Here is a 21,585-nt window from a genome sequence, read left to right on the forward strand (position 1 = left end):
GGAAATGGACCAAGAAAGGAAAGAGCATTAAAGGGAAGCTCAGATGGTTTGATCCCCAAAACCGAGTAGTGAATCGCTGGAAAATAGAACTGACGTCTATAACAGATGCAAGTCAAGCTGTGATTACATCTCTGCTTGGCTCTTCACATGTTGTCATTCTTCTTCTGAACAAGCCACGCACTTTGTGTTCTGGGAAGGTTTCAGGAAAGTTTTCGTGTATGCAGGTGCCTTCTAATTGTAAGTTCAGGAGGTTAAATTGCGGTATAGCCAACGTCTTGGCGTTATTTGGAGAAATTACAGAATTTTGTGCCCCCAAATGATATTTTGTCGGCCTGAAAGGACAATAACGTTTAAGAGTAAGTCGTAGTTTTTATATCACATTTAAAGAAAAATGTTAAAAGCGTCCATAACAATGATTTAATCTTTCAGGGGACACTATTGGAGAAATGCAGCTGCACTGTGGTTACTTGTATCTTTCTGCTGGCAAATCACTGTTCCGTTTGAAGATTAAGAGGTTTCCACTATTTAGGAAACTGTCAGATCCACAGCTTGTGATGAACCTACCGGGAACCCCTTCAGAGATTGCCCTAGATATGCACAACGGAAAACGGTATAGTATCCATTATTTCATGGAGGTGTGGTAATTAACAACTTTATGAAGACTCGAATGCGAACTTCTCCCATTAAATTCTTTAACACAAATTAAATTCGTCTTTAGGCCATGATTGTATTATCATATGACAGAGGTGTGTATCAATAAGACCGTTTTATTGTTAATCTGCAAAGAGAAGTTGATCTACGTGAAGCCGCACAAGAAAAGAAAATTATTCCCAATGGGCTCGAGTTCTCAGACCTTTTGAGTGTCAATGTTTTTAACTATGGTGCTTTGTCATCGAGCCAGCCCCGATTCGGGGCAGAATCCTTGTAGAAAACTGTTGGATAGTATAGTGGTTAATGTGACACTCGCCACGACAAAGACGACAAAGTTTGATTCCGCATATGGCTGTAATGAGTGAAGCCCATTGGTTTTGTCCATGGATTTCTTTCCATCGTAAATAATCTTCTTTGTGGAATCGCTTAAAGCGATAACTAAAGAACCATATATCTCATTTAATAGTAATATTTTTTCAGCATGATATTCTATGGCATGGAACGTGAAGGACGGATAGGTCGAATTCTCAAGTACTCACACACAGAGAAAGTTAAACACATGGATTCCTTAAATATCAGCTGCAACCATTTCACCTTCACCATCGATCCGATTGGTAGGTTGCTAGTGGTAACATCTAACACATACTCTGGGACATAGATTTAGGAACAAAACTAGAGGATGTACCCATAAATGCAGAAACTATGTTGCATTGAACCTTTGGCGCTTGTCAATTTCCCCTCGTTTCAGAATGACCTCCAAAAGGGTCAAAGAGGCCACAGAACGGTCCCAACAGTCCATTCTATTTGGGCATCAAAAACCTTTTAGAGACGGTTTGGCAACTCACGCACATGTCCGCAGTCTATAACAGGAAACATTCCAACAAATCTAAATAATACTTATATATTTCTGCTTACTTTGATCGGTGGAGTAGCCTATTGGGTGACGTGTTCTCTCGGAATGACCAGGGTTCAAATCCTCATAGATGTGTGATGATTATTTCAAGTGCTCCCAATCGTAATATGGCTGGATTATTACCCAAACGACGTAAAACCATACTAGTTTTCCTGATTTTGTTTAATACAGTACTAATTGAGAGTTATATTAACAGGCAGGAATGCTGTTATTGATTTAAATTCAGTGGAATATTGAGAGAGAGGGTTGTGATGACTCCTATTGTTTGTATCAGGTCACGTGATTTATGTTCTGACTGATGACTGGACGCTGAGTCAGATCACAGACATCCATAGAGAGAATCCTCCCACGAGATCAACTGTTCTGAAAGTTTACAGATTCTCCGATTGGCCAAAAACAAAGCTATGGTTTGCAGTGAACACAGTACATGTGGTCTGGCCCGACAAAAAGTGAGTTAATAATCATTAAATTTCAGCTTGATTGCAAATGCACACGATGGCTAGACGCACTATCATTGTCGTGTACTGTTTATGAATATAGAAGCATGATATGCTCAATTGGAAAATGGCACCATCAAACGTTTCGGGGATGCCTTTGTAATTTGCCTCATATACTTTTAAAAGAAGACTGAACAGACAAATTTATATAACATGATAAAACAATGCCAGTTAGAAATGGAAGTCGCAGTGGTTGAGCGGGCTAGGCGGCTGACTTTATGTGATGGCGATTACGTGCCTGACTCTGAGGGTGCGGATTCGAATCCCGGATGGGACTTAGCCCAACACGAAGTATGAGAATCTTTGTAATCCCAAATGTACCATCTGTTAAGTTTCATAACATCTCTAAATTATGCATGGTCAATACACGTGCCTATATTGTTTCAGTCGTGTGGCGTTTTATGACGTCAAGGAGAGGCGTTACCGTTCAAGATTATACCACAACATGCTGATATCTCCTTCCCCGCGGGTTATAACTGTCATCGCTCGCTGATAAGAACTCCGTCACAGAGAGAATATCGCCAAGATGACGGAAGCTCAAACCCTCTGAATTTGTTGGAAGTTAAAATAAAAGCCTTTGAATTATATTTCTGTAATTATGGGTAAAATATTTATCAATGTCGAATGGTCATGCAATAACAAAACCAATAGAAATGTTTAAATCACAGTTTAAGTATTGATTCTGGACGATGTGAAAAGGTTAAGGATATATGGGCGAACATATTCATTACTGCAGGAACGATGTTTCGGCTGAGGTGTCAACATTTTCCCACATATATGAAACAGTCACGACCAAACATGTACAAATCCTCTGTGATCTCTTTCCATTTGGAACGTATCGAGACAACTGGCAAAATGTGAGGCAACATTCATCGTTTCAGGCTACGCAAGCCGATGGTTGTGTCATATGGATCGACCTCAAGCACCGATGTTTGCTTGCAAAGGCATGGAAGTAGATGTTTTGACGTGTATTTGTAATAAGAGTCTCTGAAAAAACCTGCCAAATTTTAATTGATGGCAAAAACACTGTGTTTGTGTGATTTAACTGAAGACATTAAGATCGGTTTTCCGAACCAGAGTATATTTGTGTGAACAATATCCTTCAGAATGATAGGAGTGATATTTAAGGAAGTCAAAACTTGAAATAAAAGACTGCGGCTGACATTGTTGATAAAACATCAGTCACAAAGCAAATATGATATTAGAACGCATTAGTGTAGTATTTGACTTCTATTGCTTTTCTACGGCTACAAACATGATAAAATCTAATTTTCTCCATGTTGCTGTAATGAACACATCTGAATGTGTCTGTAGGACGAAATGTCTTCCATGACCTCTTGCTATACACTCTTACTTTCCCCAACCTGGAACGGTGGGGTAACCTAGTAGCTAAAGTGTTCGCTCGTCACGACACAGACCCCGGTTCGATCCCCACAAGGTGTACAGTGTGTCATGTCCGTTTCTGGAGTCCCCCGCTGTGATATTTCAGAAATATTGCTAAAACCTCCGTAAAACTAAATTCACTCACTCACTAATTCACTTTTTCCCCAACCCTTGAAGATCCGGGCTAGAACTGATCTTTAGTAACCCATGTTGGTCGGCCTTTGCCCCTCAATATATCTAATTAACCGGCACACCCATGATAGTGAACAGGATAATCCCACAATATGTCCTTTAACTTTACCGGAGGGGTTACGGCTTAAACAGCGTTCAACACGATGGATCGTGAAGATGATGTTGAACCACTTGACGTGTCCAGCATTACGTTTGCATCAAACATTTACACAATAAACATTTACACAATTTGTGATTCACCTCACGCATTTGCCACGTTACTGAAATACTTTTCAAATACTGTCAGTACCACTGACTGCCTATGACAATATTGTTGAACATGACCTCCTTGATACTTGTTCAGAGTGATACCAGAAGGTTATGCTCACATAAGGGCAATTTTCTGTGGACACCTCTATTGTGGGCCATGAATATTTTCTTCCGCTGGGACGTTATCCAGATCAGTAATGCATTGACATCTTTCTTTGCCTCTGACCTTGGCTGCGACAGGGGATGAGTACTGCGGATCTATTCCCAGATTCAGGGAAGATTTGATCCTCATGTGGGCTCTCTCTGGTAGTATTCTGAAAGGTAAGTGCTTCATATATATATACAGACAGACCTCGTTCCTCAGTGTTAAACCTGTCAAGGGTCACAGTGATAACGAGCATCGGACTTAATCCGTGACCAGTATCTCTAAACTAACAGAGCCAAGGTGCAATGCATGTATCTGTCTTACGGGTGTTTGTAGTTCACGCTGGTCAAATCATGTGAGTCCCACGTATACATTAGTTTCATACTCACGACTGGACATCTTTGCCTCGGTCCCCCATGCAAAGGGGATCTGGAGGTCCCGAGGTGGAAACTAACATGACATTCGTACGACCCCTGCAGGAAGACGAGCTGATCATTATTGTCAAGGTCACTTACTCAGAAAACTTCAGTCCTAGCCACAGAGATTTCGGTACGTGTACCACAAACTCTCCTCTCAACATGCCATCAATGGCGGCGAGGGCCGTCTCCCTAGGAGTCAGCAGACGGTTGATTCTGAAAGAAAATAAATAAATGTTTAGCTTGTTTGTTTATTGTAATTGATGATTATGCAGATGACGTCCTGTAAGTTATCCAGTCTGAACCAGACGATCCAGTGATTGATATTGTCAGCGTCGGTCCGCGTCTTCAGGGTACGCGCCTGACCTCTGGATGTTTTTGTTTCGTGTAATTGCTGGCGATCAGTTGTGGAATGCTGCTCGGTACGTCTACTGAGGTGCACCTGGTGGTTTTGGGATTACATTATGAAAAACTCTAATGTAAATATATTGATACATGTTTTGACTGTGTCTAACAAACAATGAGTAATATTGGCAAAAAACCTTGTAAGTGATAATGAAATCACTTTTCAAAATATTTACCAAGGTGTTAGACTAACAGCTAGTCTCTGATATGAACATATATTTACTGAAAAAACGTTCATAGTGAAAAAAATTAATATAATGAAATGGAGCCCTGAGACTTTCTTCATTTCCTGAAGCTATGGAAATCTAGACTTGCCACATTTTCTAGACTTGCGTGGGCTTTCTTGGATATTTATACTTCAGGGTCTGTACGACAGACTAGCAAGGTGTGTGCTTTCTGTTGTGTATCAGTTTACTTTGTAACGCAGCATTAAACCACTCACTAACTGACTCGTACTGGAAAGGGATCATGTAACTCACTCCCATAAAACGATATAACGAAACCCACTCACACACGTTTTGGAACTGTGCAGTTCAAGCGCGCTGTACAGCCACAGTAAACCACTCACTCACGCCTCGTACGAAAGGCTTGAAATGAAATCTGGCTCAGATGTTTTGGCACCTATTTACTTACTAATAACAAGGTAAAACCAATAGCCTCTCACAAGGAACCAACCTCGACTCACCTATCCTTTGGGTTCTGGCACAACCCTGTACTAACAAAGGCGGGGCACACAACTGTCACCTGTATCCCACTGTAACCTAGCAACGCCACCTCCTCCGCCAGAGCCTCGGAGAAAACCAGAACTGCTGCCTTAGAGGAACTGCAACAGCACCTTTCTTGTTACCAAGCTATACAACTGGTTGCCATGGGTGCAGGGTAAATACGGGTATCTCTCCCACACAGGAGGTTGAGTATAACTGTGAACATCCTCAGCCATTTTAGTTTTACAACTGAAAGCAAAAGACACCAAAAAGGAACCAAGGTTTACCTGTAGTCGACGAGGTAGGCTGTGCCCGACTTTGCCGACGCAGACGCTATGTTGAGGATAGCGCCGTTGTTGCGATCTATCATCCCGGGCAGAAACTCCCGAACCGTCTACGATGAATAAGAAGACACATCGATACATATATAAGAACACCCGTGTGAGTAGCATTTAACACTGTGAAATTGGATATAACATGATAACTACTGTATAAAAGAAAGTCAGTGGAGGTAAGTCTTTAGGTTACATTATCGTTAAGTGTTACATGTTACATGAGATATTTGCCAATATTATTGTAAAATATCCAGAAGAACCCTCAGTTCAGGTTATATGAAAAGTTTGATTCAGTTCAGACTAATGCCTAGTCTATCAGTCTCTGAGTACATAAACGTTTGACAGAAACAACTAATTCCTTCGAATTGAAAAGGAATCCATTTAGGGCTCTAGTATCACAAATGGCTGGATGGAGGGGGTTAATAATGTGGTTACAGGAACTGTAAGACAAACTAGATTTAGTTTCAAAAAACTTTCTGCGTCATTGTTTTTGTCAGTATTTTACAGACCCTCAAAATAGTGGAAAACATTTTATTTAGTTAAAATAACAAATATCAAATATTTTATGAGATATAGCTGAGCTTTAAACAATTATAAAGTGATGACAATCTGGGACCAAATGGTGTGAAGATACTTTGAATGTAGAATGAGTGAGTGCGAGTGAGTGAGTGAGTGAGTGAGGTGAGTGAGTGAGTGAGGTGAGTGAGTGAGTGAGTGAATGAGTGTGGTTTTACACCACACTCAGTAATACTCCAGTTATATGGCAGCAGTCTGTAAATAATCGAGTCTGAACCAAACAATCCAGTTATCAACAGCATGAGCATCGATCTACACAATTCCGATACGATGACATGTGTCTTTAGTCGCCTCTTCAATAGCATAGTTTTCTGAAGACCAGTCGCGTAACTTGGGTTCTGTTCCTTTCCTTGCGGTTGTTACCAATAAATAAATCTCATTATTTCCATCAGATAAACAACTATAATAGGAACACTATACATAATAAACAACTTATGCATCATCAACATTCTTCAAAGTTCAAACACAATGCCCATAAAACTTACTTATAAATAATAAAATACAAAATATAATTTAACAATATAATAAACTATATACTACCGACAGAAAATAAGGGAACCAAGAAATTGAATGTAGATGACTTTGACTGTGACAGGGTCCGTCATCGTGGCGTATCTCCCAAACGCAACATCCAATGACAATGGAATTTCGCATAATGCATGCCCAGCACGTGCTACACGTGCATACAGAAGTTAACTCCTGTAAATGTACTGGAGAAGTCGCAATCACTAATGCAATAGAGATTGACACTTACTGACAGAAATGCCTCCGAGGCAGTATCTCGGTGAAGCAACAAAATGGAGAATTGTGGGGATGATAGAGGGGAGAGGGCATCATTATGTGAAGCTGCCCGGCAGATGGGTAAATAAAAAAGTGTAATTTCACGCCTGTGGGATAAGTACCGTCTAACGGGTGGGATTGCAACGAGACCTGGGCGTGGTAGACCAAAATCAACGACACCACGACAGGATCGTCTCATTACGTTAATTGCTCTACGCGATAGGTTTAAATCGGCCTCTGCCATCAATAGAGAATTCCGCACACTCACTGGAAGACGCATTTCAACCTCAACCATTAAAAACCGACTCTATCAAGCTCGTCTGAAAGCAAGACGGCCTTTTAAGGGTGTCACCCTTACAGCTCACCATAAGCGCCAAAGATTGGCATGGGCTAGGCAGCATCAGGGACGGGTTATGCGCCACTGGCGTTACACCATGTTCTCTGATGAGTCAAGGTTTTGCCTACGATTCACAGATGGCAGAAAACGTTGTTGGCGTCGGAGCAGGGAGCGATATGCCAGAGCAGCAATTCTTGACCATGATCGATATGGAGGTAGTAGTGTCATGGTTTGGGGTGGGATTACACATGACAGACGATCATCATTAACGGAGCCATGACTGGTCAGCGATACGTTGACCAAATATTGCGTCCTGTTGTGGCTCCATTGGCTAGAGTTATCGGCCGAAATTTTGTATTCCAAGATGATAATGCCAGACCACATCGGGCCCGAATTGTCTCCGCGTATCTCCGACAAGAAGGTATCCAGACATTGGACTGGCCGTCTAAGTCCCCAGACCTGTCCCCAATTGAACATCTCTGGGACGTTTTTGGTCGAAGGGTGTACGCCAGGGACCCAGGACCCGCCAACCTGGCCCAGCTTGGTGCAGCTCTCCAAGAGGAATGGCGGGCAATACCACGGGCAACCATCCGGAAATTGATTAACAGCATGCCATCAAGGTGCCGTGAATGTGTTGCCCAACATGATGGACACACCAGATATTGAACTTGACGCCTAAAATTGATTTAGTGGATATTTAAAGCAGTTTCAAATTCGCTTTTATTTCATTAGCTCCCTTATTTCTTGTCGGTAGTATATATAAATTATAAAGGAAAAGTTCATTATGGGCACTATTTACTGAAAATCAAACTTAAAACCAAATCCGATTTTGCACTCACCCAGAACTGAGCTAAGGTGTTGACCTCAAATGTCCTTCTAATGTCTGCTGATGTCATCTCTAGGAGGGTCCCTCCATTCAGCACTCCAGCGTTGTTCACCAACACGTCAACACCTCCGACGTCCACTCGCACGACTTCTGCCACACTCTTGATGTCGTCTGCGCTGCTGACGTCACATATGTAGGTGTACACTTTAGCACCAAAGACTCGAACATCAGCAGCAGTGTTCTCCATGTTTTCCTATCGTAACAAAAGGAGACGTGTCCACCAATGAATGGTTTCCATGGAATACAACCATCAGGATGCTATTTATGCATACATTATAAACCTACTGTCATTTGTTTTTCATTTCAAAACAACATCGAACAGAAGTGTAGGGCCAGCAAGACTAGCTTCTTCCGGTAACTAAGCTGGTTAACTATTCCCTTTCGAACGCCCAGTTACTTCCGGTAGCAGATTTCCAGTGACAAGCGTGTATTTAAAAAACAGTTCTGGTTCCAAATTGCGCGACCGCCAAATTTAACCTTACTATACAGCTGTTGACAGTAGTAACATCTGAACAGTGTGGGAATGGTTAGGTCGTACATTTGTTATTCCTGCAAGGATTATCGATTCCTTACTGTCAATTGACAACCATGAGACAGACCGGAAGTACTAAGATCTCGGGAAAGGACATGAGCTACTTACAAAACCAATGAAAAACACTGCGTTTTTTCGGAAAACAATTACAAACATTTTCATCACCTCACCCGGAAAAGAAACTGTCAATTACACCAGCAAATATGATATTCGTGATTCCATGTTCGTCATACAATTTTCACAAAATACACAACGTCAGTTCGAACCTGTCGTGAATTAGTGAGTGAGTCGTTTAAGACAGGAGTCGTATCGAGAGCGCTCGATGATACATCCAGGTAATTGTACTGTTTCACATTTCGTTGTATGTTTTTAATTTGTGTTACAGTTCACAGATGTATTTGGGTAAGCGAATTTTGTTTTACACCGCTTTTAGCAATATTCCAGCAATATCATGACGGGGAATACCAGGAACGGGCTTCATACATTGTACCCATGTGGGAATCGAACCCCGGTCTACGGCGTGACGAGTCATGAATGCCTATTACATGTTTATCAAAAGGCTGTTGATAGAGTTCAAACTTAATATGTGTCAGTGCGTCTCGCAAGATGACAATACGACATATAAAAGTTTCAACAGAATTCTACAAATACGAATACTCGTCTCTTCTATTAAGCAGGTAGTCCTTACACTGTTCGCATAGGTTGGTACTTCATTTTGAGTTCATGACTACAAACAAATCATATTTGTTTAAAAACTCTACAAAAGTGTTAAACATCGTGTGGTTATCTAGCGTCAAGGTGACCGTAACTCACACACTTTAACAAAGATTTAAGACAGTCTTAGCGCAGAAGGTGCTTTGTACAACGGCACACAGGACGTTAACCATATGTACATTTCCTAATACGCACTCACCTCATTAATGTCCCAGAGAATAACGTCTGCTCCAAGGCGCCCAAACTCCAACGCCATCTCGCGGCCAATTCCATGTCCACCACCCGTGATGAGTACGCGCCAACCAGTGACGTCACGGCGTCGAGGGGGAAACAGCAGCTTACAGAGAGATTCCCAGTATAAGTATATGACTTGTCCACACGTATACAAAACCTCTCCCAGTGACAAAGCCATCTCTCACACAGGACGATAAATATAATACGCGTTCAGGACAATCTTCCACGTTGCTGTTGGAGCTGATGACGAAAAGTCACTTAAACAGACTTCACTTTAGATTCACTCAAATTGCTTCACCCTGAACAATATAACCCCGGGCGGATAAGAACACCTTGTTCTCACGATAACTTAACACCTCATATGAAAACCTCAATCATACCGATCATAACAATTCAGTTTCGGCTGATACCCGCAACTGTTGACAAAGCAAGGCATCACAGTGTTCACCAATCGTCATAGGCCATTTTTATGTTTAAACGTTACACCATTCAGAAACCTACTGCAGGTGTCAGTCGACCAAGGGTGGTGGATGGTCCAGTGAAAGCAGACGACATCCGTTCAGAGTTAGAGTCAGAAGCATACCAGGACTACTGCCCTTCCTGTACTGGTTGTTATCGGAGTTGGGGAGATAGAGGTGGTATTTTGTTGCTATAATCTCTACCCGTCGCTAAATATATCCCTAGGGTCTCAATACTCAGCAACATTATCTGAAACTGTCTAAATCTGGACGCTCTTCTCTTTATTTCAAGGATACTTAAATTGATATTTTTAGCATTGATGTTATATCGTTTGACTAACATACCACAAACACAACAATATTTTGTAAACTAGCAACATTAGCTTAATATGTTACATATTTTCCATGCCAATTATTGGTGTCCCTCATTTGGAGATAAACCAAAGTTAAAATACTTTTTTTATGTTGGGTGCGTTTGGTTTAGGGCTGTGTTATGTCACTCTCAGTATGCCATTCAATGTGTGAAACTCGTATAGAAGGCAGTGTTTTTCAGCGAATTTAACAACGTTCCAGCGTTATCAGGATTCCGAAATAGGCTTCATATCTTGTAGTGAGTGAGTGAGTTGAGTTTTACGCCGCACTCAGCAATATTCCAGCTATATGGTGGCGGTCTGTAAATAATCGAGTCTGGACCAGACAATCCAGTGATCAACAACATGAACATCGATCTGCGCAATTGAGAACCGATGACATGTGTCAGCCAAGTCAGCGAGCCTGACCACCCGATCCCGTTAGTCGCCTCTTACGACAAGCTGAGTCGCCTTCTATGGCAAGCATGGGTTGCTGAAGGCCTATTCTACCCCGGGACCTTCACGGGTTTCATATCTTGTAACCATGTGGGGAATCGAACCGGGTCTTCGGCGTGACTAACGAACGCTTTAACGACCAGGCTACCCATGCATCCCGACAGATACAGGGGAACGCCTCGATGCAGACAATACAAAGCAGGTGCAAATATCAAAAACTAAGCAACATAAGAGGGACACCTTGAATATTAATTATATTTCATCAAAGTACACCTTCCAGGATCAGCTTCGGGAGAGAACAGGCCTGAAACCATTCTTGTCACAATAGGCGACCATGCTATTCGTAAGGGGCGACTAACGGGATCAGGTGGTCAGGCTCGCTGACTTGGTTGACACATGTCATCGGTTATAATTGTGCAGATGTTGATCACTGGATTGTCTGGTCCAGACTCGATTATTTACAGATCGCCTCCATATAGCTGGTATATTGCCGAGTGAACCGATGACATGAGTCAACCAAGACACGACCCCGCTTCAAAATCAGAGCTACCACGGTCAGTGTCATCATCAGCGTCTATATTGATCAAGATGGTTTGGACATGTTTCCTCAAAGGGAATCATGAAGATACACATTTGTGGCATGTGGTCAGTTCGTGTTATTCGGAAGATATTTGACGAAAGAGGTGTCCCAAAAGTTGGATTGACAAACTACCACTGCAAACCCTTTGGGCTTCTCGGGGTAAACAAATGGACCTTGTCTCATGGACTAACCGAGATGTGCATAAAACCGTAGAATGATTTGTCTCCCTTTGATCTCTAATCGAGCACGGACCGTCTATCAGTAAAACTATCACTGTTGCTTATCGGCAGAGGCAGAGCAGATAGTATCAGATAGTACATTGTACAAATCGTTCCTCATCAACTAGTGTTTGCAACTATTTGCGGAGGCGATTGCAACAGGAGGGGTAGAGGTGCAGATGAAAGTGTAGTGCACGTAGAAGTGTCATCACTGTAGATTAAAGTAAATTATTAAAAGATCATCTACTGAGATCATATTATCTTTTAGATTGTTCCACTAACACGCTTCCATATATGAAACAAAATGACAAGCATGGGGTTAATTCAAAACAACAGGCGTACCGATGCTATATGCTTTATTCGACGAATATAGGCTGTCAGAATACGTCTTCGTAAAGAATGCCCTTCAGCCGAAAATTTCTCCTGGGTTGACAGACGCTCTGCAAAGTAATGTAAATCGTGAATAGGTAGTCGTCAATGACAAAAAAGAATCCAAGCAAAGCACGATGTACAGGACCTAACTTTTCGAAACCTAAAATTATCGTACATTTATCACGCTGAAATCGTAGACTGCCGTAGCCTAATGAAGGGGTTATAATAGGCCTAAGATAAGATGGCAGAAATGTAAATTTGAAGCCAGCTTTGTATCTGTCGAAAGTTATTTTGTCTCCACCCAAGAAGGCTTTGCTTTGTCATGGGTATATTATATGATGGCGATAACGATGAATGAAGTAAAAATCTTAAGTAATTAGGATCATGAGACCAAATATAAAGACGTATATTGACAAGTGTCTACATACTTGTGAGTGAACGTTTACAGACCAAGTAAATTTAGCAAGTGTAGAAATTTATCGCGCAGTATTTTCACTTCGACCCCGACCTCGCTTAAGTTACGTTACAAGTTATGTCATGCAAACTCCTTTTGGCCATGGTTCAAATACATATTTAACTACTCGTGGAAAGTAGTTTCGATTTTCTAACTTGATGAAAACAAACCATAATCTCATTAATTCAAATGGACTTTTGCAATGTCATGCAAAATCCTATTGTCCATCAATAAAATACATATTTTAATACCAGTAGAAAGTAATTATCCTTTTGTAAGTCGATGAAAACAAACTTAAATAGCATTCATCCCAACATTCATCCCAGGGCGCCGCCACTTTTGAAAATCGTGAAGTCAAATCCATTTGAATTAATGAGATTATGTATGGTTTGTTCTCATCACGATAGAAAATCAAAACTACATCAATGTGTATTTGAATCATTACCGAAAGGAGTTTGCATGACACAACCCGTAACATAACCTAAGGTCGAGGTCGGGGTCGAAGTGAAAATACTGCGCAATAAATTTCTTCACTTGCTAAATTTACTTGGTTTGTAACGTTCACTCACAAGTATGTAGACACTTGTCAATATACGTCTTTATACTTGGTCTCATAATCCTAATTACTTTATAATCATACTTGTATGCATTTTGAAACTTAATAAAAAGAAGAGATCTGCGAATGTATAACAGGAATGTAATATGTAGACATTTCATAGTTTTCCTATATCAATCATAATTCGCACGCACGCCCTAGTGTATGTCGTCTGCATCATTACACTTCACGACGAAAACAATGATTCTGCTGAAAACTACGACAACGTATTAAAAACAAAAATGCAAACATTAACATTAAAGTTGAAGGAGCAATGTCAGGCTATTACTTTTTCTTTTTTCTTCGAGGAATGTATCCATCAATATCCACAAAAACGAGTGATATATAATTCATCTGCAGATTTCCCAAGTGATGTGTCTTTTAACAGTCTGATATACGAAAACGTGATGTATCGTTTCAGGTTTTTCACATTGCTGTATAGTTTCATTGGTTACCCAAGATAGCACACCTGGCAACTAATTGCATAATGTGCGTCATTCTTTTTAAAAAGTTATTTAGTTAGCCAATAATGAGCCATCAATGTATTGGCGGTTAATCCTTTGAAAGAAGGGTGTTGTTTTACACAGCCTCAGACACGACAGAGTGTATTCAGTATAGATTAGTAAATGTACATGCATAAACACTACCTTTTGACAACTCCCCCATTTTAATCTCCATAAAACTAAATAATCAATCAGCATGTTATCGGTTAATCCTTTGATGCAGACAAAAGAAATGCCAAATGGGGGCTTTTGTCGGGTAATCTAAGTGGCGTTACAACAAATTATACCTGCTATAAATTCATTAAGTTAGCATCAAGTGAATGATGACAAATAACGTGTAGGTTTTTACCACCTAACACGGATTACAACCTAGCGAACCAAGTGATTTTGACAGAATCGTCTATGAAAACAAGGGTTGTAACTCGAAAAACTAGGCAAATCAGGAGACAAAACTAAATGAAAGTAGATTGTGAGAACATATAGCTTTCATTGTTCTCAACAGCTTTCGCGATTTCAGGTTTGTACAAACCTGTAAACGAAATAGTTTAACCCCTGAAATGTAGGTGAATACTGCACAGACCCTCATTTCTATACCCACTATTACGTCACGGAGACGCGCCGCTCTGATTGGTTGAAATTTCGTTTGCGGCTGAGAATTGTGCACTGTTGACAAACAGGTCGATTTAAGGTAATTAAAGATCGAAATGAGCAGTTTTAATGACGGGGTTTCATTTATAACGATGTCAGCAGGTGATTTTGCATTTGTACCTTATTAGAGTATATGTGACCTTTAATGTATGGCACTTACGACTATCTTGGCGCTAAAAGAGCTTCGAAAATCTAGGCCCCGAGAACCCTGGTAACCCATGACCCGTGATAACATCACCGATATTGCTATCTTACTTACTTTCTTTCTTTCTTTAGTTAGTTAGTTAGTTAGTTAGTTAGTTAGTTAGTTAGTTAGTTAGTTAGTTAGTTAGTTGGAAACTGAAATGAACAAACATTCTCCAAACTTTCCTAGAGTGGTTGCTGAAATATTGCAACGGTTAGAATCTTATTGGAGTCATGTGTAAAAATTACAGTTGAATACATGTAACCAATTTTATATTATAGCCACCATGAGTTATTGAAACTTCAATGTCTTCCGACAGTTAATGCGTTTACGTGTCTCGTAATCCATGGCTATCATGGGCAAATCCAGAAAATTGGTTTCCCCGACGCTAAGGAAATCTTCAATGTGGCCTACTGTCATTTTCAAAGGGTTGAGGTTAGGAGTAGGGGGGATCGAACCCTTAACTACCCCCTGCCCCTTTCTGATCCGCCCATGGTTATTACGATCTCAAAGGGGCCACTACTTTTAGTTCATTAGACATTAGACGCATTCCTGCTAAATATGCAACATATTACTAAATAATGGTCGTTATATCTGCTACTTCGTTACAAACGTTGTTCACTGTAACTGTAAACAAACTCACTCGACTTCGCATATAAAGGCCTCTGTATAGCTGCAGTGCTCGTCATCCCATGAGTAGTCGGCATGCATGGAGAGGCAGTGTTCACCCGGAGACACGTTGTTGGGCTCGCCTTGGTGCCAGAAGAACTGCTTGATTTTCTCCCCTGTAGATGCCCATATCCAATCACCTGACAGCATATTCGTCCCGTCCAGCCAGAAGTCTACGGACCCCGGGTACAGCGCTGTCAGGAGAATGAGTGAGGGACTTCAGGCCTCTGATCACAATTTTATTCCTTCATTGCTATCTACAGTAAAATGCGAGGAACCCGTGAAGATCCGGGTTAGAATTGGTATTCATCAACCAGCGCTTGTTGTAAGAGGCGAAAACGGGATTGGATGGTCAGATTCGCTGATTTGGTTGACACATGTCACCGTTTACTAGATCAATGCTCATGCTGTTGATCACTGGATTGTTACAGACTCGATTATTTGCAGACCACCTCCATACAGCTGGAATATTGCTGAGCGTAGTGTTAAACAAACTTAATGCCAATCCAAGATAAATATTTATCAATCACGGGCTGCTCTCATGTTGCATCAACATTTGACATATGCACCTCAGCCGCAATATATTGGGCTGGATTAACCTTCTTAATTTTCGGAAGTTTGACCGAAACACACGACACGGCCTTGACCTTTAGGTCATGAACATGGAGGCTGGAGTCAACACAGATGTGCAGGTTGTGGATCGCTACGGTCCCATAGTATTCTTTCGATCACGGTAAACTTTACGGAGGGGAACAGCAGCCCGATGCCTAATTTACATCGCGCTGGGACCTTTCGCACTTAGTGGTACTATCGCCTTTATCTCGCCTATTGTAACATCGACCCAAGATAGAAGAAGCGCTGAAATCGCTTTGATGAATGGTCCTTCAAAATTATGTCTGTTTTATGACAGGGTGTCAAGTTACTATGGGAGAATTCTCAGTGATTATGTTGCCACCCGTCGAAATCAATGAGCAGAATTTATGACTGAGGTATTGATCACACAATCTTTTGCAGTATTCAAGCAAACATGGCTGGGGGCATATGGTCCCTGTTTCACAAAGCCGTCGTAGTCCAAAGAATGCCGTAAGTCTATGTTGAAGTATTTGAGTTACGACAGTGCTACGATCGCTTTTGAAATGGGCCCCGGAAGTTTATCTACCCTCTTTTCATACGTGGGATCAGGAAGGTATGCGTGATGCTTTTTAAAAATTCTACGTGAAATGTTTCCTATACAAATTTTTGCCACGATCCCATCAAGCTACAGCCAGACTGCACACACCTTTGATGGATGTCACATAGTTCTTCAGGAAATCGTGTTCTCTCTGACTCTCAACCTTTGCCAGGGTCAGTCCGAAGTCTTTGCAGTACGCCTGAAGTGGATACAACGTTTGATTAGCAGGCAGAGCAGCCTATTGACTAGACTGGCTCAGATAACTATCCTCAACCACCTCACCCTATCCTTAATGTACTGGAGGAGTTGACTGTTGGATACTCTTGGTAGGAGGGAACGTGTTGGGTAAGGTGGTGGTGGGTCGGACTTGGAGGGTAGTTCTCAGTAGGAGAGTGCTGTGACGGGATTGTGTTTTTTCTGGGAATGTCTGGATCATGACTTCTGCTGAACTAAATATAGCTCAGTGGCTACATAGGATTCCAGATTTGGCTCTTCTTTGTAGCCACACAAGTAATCTTGTTTCGAAGAAAAAATGTCAAGACTTCTCCACTTAAACAAAAGGTTTGCAATGCAAATACCTTCATTCGATATGCTATAGTTTCACAGGTAACGCTTTTTCAAAAAACATTTCTACATGATGAGGAGTTGACATGGCCAGTGTCGATATTTGACAGGGTTTCCCTACCAGAATAACTCAAGACAAAGAGATTCTTGATAGCCCCAAAACCCAACCGCACCATTTCAGTAATACCATTTACTAGATTATAAACAGGGGAGATAATCTGCATTTCCCGTGCGTTCTGATTTACTGTTTCACAACAAAATTCATCTGCCACGCTGGCATGCTACCCAGATCCGAACGTGTGCCGTTTAATGACAGTTTATTTGTATCACGTCATGATCTCGTCATATACCTACCACAGCTTCCGGCCAGGTGGCCTTCTCTGGAAACACCTTGTAGCAGGAGTCATCATGGCGGACAAAGCCGTTGGGGCAGCCGAAGACGACTGAAACTTATCAACAATCTGGATGAATGAATGAATGTAATTCTTTAAAATTCACTTAGGACTTCAGATGAGAAAAGCTATTTAAAGTACCGTGATGCCGTGAGGGTACAATGACACACAATGCATCAGGTCACACGTTATCCTGCAGTCTCAACCAATGGTTATTGGCATCTGTGTGAGTTTTGTCAGTGACGAGGGGACAAGTATGGAGTACTCGGGTCTCCTTATGCCCCTTAATATTAATCACTCACTCACTCGCCGAAATACTTCTGTGAAATCGTATGCAAATACCCCATAACGATGCATCACAAAGTCAATATATTTTTATTACCCTCATGCAAAATGTTTACGAGGGTATTTGACCTCATGTCTCATGTCCTCATGTATTTTCAAGATAAACAGGAGCTTATACAGCATTTTTTAGAAAGTGGGGTGCACACGAAGGAGGGGTGCAGACGTCATTTTCACCCGAGTTTCAGTGGACGATTTCAGGCCAAAACCACGCACACAATTTCATATCACGCTCCCCTGCACACCCTCTGGATCCGCCTATGATAAATTGATCCGCCAGTTTTCTGTCTGTGGGAATTAAACCCATAAAATCTCCGAAAGAAATTACTTGATTATGTGTACTGTCAATTGTTTGGTGGAAATCAAGTCAAATAGTCCGAAGACGATGACTGTTGTTCATAACATCCATCAGTGATTTGTTTGGGTTTGCTTCCAATATTTCCGTCATGTATGTGACATTGCTCAGTGCACAATAATCAATAAACAAAACACCTGATGTCAACAACATCATGTCTACTTACAACTCGCCGCAGTCAGAAACAACAGGTGTTGGAAGAGCGCCGTCATGTTGAACAAGATAGCCTCCACTAATAAACTCGGACATGCTCACCTACCGAGGTCATTTGGGGTTTCTTGTCAAGGTCGACCTTATCTCTGCATTGTAATATAATTTATCTGACATTCATTCCTTTCACGCATGCTATATACCATCCTCGATAACCAGGTGTGGTATACTGAACCACAAAAGAAGCGTCGCCTTTCAAGATTTTCTTTTTGGCAAATTGGTGCTTTCATAATGATTGTGTCATTTTGTTAACAATCGAAATTGGCAGTTATGGCCAACATCAGTGTGTTTTCTGATGAAAACAAATAAAGCCCCAAAGGCAGAGGTGGTAAAAGGTACCGTATGATATTCGTGAAAAGGAAAATGCACGTGCATATTGTGACAACCCCATCATCAAACTTAGCTGAAATCATTTTTGTTTTGATACAATCGCCATGACATGACTTACGGGAGACCATGTCTGGGGATGACTGCTAGTCGTCCAGACTACATGGGGGGTAGCAAAGCATTTTAATGTTCATGTTAGGACAATCTACTGACTGCAGGAGTGGTATCAGGTCCCAGCATCCAAGACCGTCCATACAGTGGACGACCTTCTGAAAAATCACAGTGTCAAGACCGATAAACTGTGCGCAACCATCTGCCGCATCGCTTTCCCAGAGCACGCCAGACCACTTGGACTCACAACAAACCCATCACTTAAGAACAAACTTCATGGATGAACAACTTCTTTATTCAGGTTGAGTGACAACTGCGGCTGGGACTCGATCAAGCATTTCACAGGGTACTGACCCAAGAGCCGTCATCAACCGGCCATTTCATCTCATGTACAGACGTATCAACACTTTCAGCGACACACATGCTGCCTTTAGGGTATCTCAGTGGTACTAATTTATTTTTGGTGATTTTGTTTGCGTGAACGCTAAGTGTGATTCAACTATAACTGTCAAGTTTGAATCCAAACTTTCGTTTTTATTTTTATTTAGGGTGAATCAAAATTAAAAAACCATCTTTTGTGATTGAGTACATATTCAAATCCGGATCCAAACTCCACTGTATTATCCATTTGTTTGGACCAGTTTTATGTGATCCAATCAAATTCATTTCATAAGCGAGAGTAGTCGAGTGCTGAGTCGTCGAGTGAAGGGAAATGATGACGTCACTCCCGAAACAAAGCTACTCTGTCGAAAAACATTATATAAATAATTAAAACATCTTGTGATCTATCGGTTTGGGTTCTTTGTATACGATTTCACAGATTTATTTTGGTGAGAGAACGAGTGAGTATGGATTTACACCGCTTTTAGCAAGATCACGGCAGGGGACACCAGAAATGGGCTACACTCATTGTACCAATGTGGTGAATTCGACGCGACGAGCGAACGTTTTAACCACAAGGCTACCCCCACCGATCCAAGCAGATAACACTGATGTTGATACTTACGTCCACTCAAATTGGGATTGTCTATCTCCCAGCCCGTATCGAAAGAATAATAATGATTAGCATTATACTTATTGCTGTTGTATTACCAATAACTAGATCTTGGACTCGTGGAAGGTCAAAACCTTATGTGATTAGGGGGTGGTTCCAGGTATTGATTTTGGGTGTAAAATCCAATATAAAATAAGATAAGGTTAAAACTATCATTGCCAGAGTCATTCCATCCGATGCCGGTTCAAGGTCCGTGTAACTGATTGTCCTTTTGTGGCAGATGGTCACATTAGTCGTTGATCATGCTTTCGATCTTTGGCTTCCCTGAGCCAGGCTCGCGCTTCATCGTAAACTCGTGTAAATGCAGCAAAACCAGTACACTATCCAAATCGCCATCTTTGTGTGATTGTAAACAGCTCCAGGGCTAAAAGGTAGCAAATTGGCTTTTCACCTTGTTTTAGAAGAAAACTTGGAAAGCAACATACACGTGCAAATAAGCGGAAAAGAATGCGGTATTGATCACTATAAAAGGCAAGCGTCATGGTGCCGTTTTGTGGGGTTCGATGTCCACAAACTTCGTTTTAGTGGTGGTTCAGGGGATTTTGACAACAATACGGTACAGCAGATGGAGGTGCATCTGCATGACAAATCATTTCACATACAGCACGCCATGTCAATTCCAATGTTTTGCCATGGCCTTCCGATCACGAGATCTAAACCCGATAGAAAACATATGACATGAACTCGATTAACGTTTACGTCAACGTCGAACCATGTCTCAGACGCTTCCACAGCTGCAATGCAGGAACATTTGGGAAGCGACTTCGTTGATCTGTGCTGAGGCGGTGCCGAGCAGTATTTGCTGCCAAAGGTGGCCATGTAGGGCACTGACTTTGATGCCACCGCGTGGACTTAACTAATCAGAAACACACGTTGTTGTTGTACTGACAAACCCTTTGGCTATAGATTTGTGAATTTTCAACATTTCACCATTTTTACCATGGAAATTCCATGAAGTAATTGCGCTTAAACTAACACAATAAATTCTTCTAAATTGGCTTATGCGTTTTTTTTCAAAGATTGTATATGCAACAGCCATTGAGCTTTGGACACGATACTTTTTATAGGTCAGGTTACTTTCTGTCAGTGCGAAACCTCATCCGTGGCCAAGTGGACTGAGCGTTTGCCCAAAGACCGGAAGTCAGTTGTTCGGTCCCATGGCCGCCTCATGCCAAATCATGGTATTAGTTGTTTACCTGCCTGGCATTAGAGCAATAAAACCAGATCTGACAGATGTTTGGACTAGGATATAACGTCTCATGCACACGCACGCGCACGCGCACGCGCACGCGCACGCGCACGCGCACACGCACACGCACACGCACACGCACACGCACACGCACACGCACACGCACACGCACACAGATGATATTTAATGGAATATCGCGAATGCTGTTTAGTGGTTGCTACGTTCGATCGTGCCGCCAAAGGCTAGGGTTCGATTCCGTCCATGGTGTGAGGTACATTTCATGTGTTTCACATCGGGATAAGATATTGTAAAACAGTAACTATAACAATAGGATTCTGGTGTATCCATGATACGGAACTGCAGAGCGACGAGACTACTGTTCCATTCGTGCCCCTTGGAAAGAGGGCGAGCATTGAATCTCCTTAAAAGCGATC

The 21,585-nt window shown here is 41.6% G+C and overlaps 2 protein-coding genes across 2 annotated transcripts; both read right to left on the reverse strand.

The window, feature by feature from the left end:
• Positions 1–2,648: 2,648 nt before the first annotated feature.
• Positions 2,649–10,212, reverse strand: LOC137272394 (estradiol 17-beta-dehydrogenase 11-like). The gene is made up of 6 exons (XM_067804770.1): positions 9,915–10,212; positions 8,423–8,662; positions 5,843–5,949; positions 5,537–5,674; positions 4,546–4,662; positions 2,649–4,199 (listed from the first exon to the last, which is right to left on the reverse strand). The coding sequence occupies exons 1-6, from the start codon at positions 10,125–10,127 to the stop codon at positions 4,031–4,033; spliced, it is 984 nt and encodes a 327-aa protein (XP_067660871.1). The 5' UTR covers positions 10,128–10,212; the 3' UTR covers positions 2,649–4,030.
• Positions 10,213–12,350: 2,138 nt separating this feature from the next.
• LOC137272395 (C-type lection lectoxin-Enh3-like) lies at positions 12,351–18,496 on the reverse strand. The gene is made up of 5 exons (XM_067804771.1): positions 18,427–18,496; positions 17,526–17,620; positions 16,716–16,806; positions 15,411–15,630; positions 12,351–12,451 (listed from the first exon to the last, which is right to left on the reverse strand). Exons 1-5 carry the CDS (start codon positions 18,470–18,472, stop codon positions 12,418–12,420), a joined length of 486 nt encoding a protein of 161 aa, XP_067660872.1. The 5' UTR covers positions 18,473–18,496; the 3' UTR covers positions 12,351–12,417.
• Positions 18,497–21,585: the final 3,089 nt, after the last annotated feature.

This window comes from Haliotis asinina, chromosome 2, assembly GCF_037392515.1.
Source record: "Haliotis asinina isolate JCU_RB_2024 chromosome 2, JCU_Hal_asi_v2, whole genome shotgun sequence".
NCBI lineage: Eukaryota > Metazoa > Mollusca > Gastropoda > Lepetellida > Haliotidae > Haliotis > Haliotis asinina.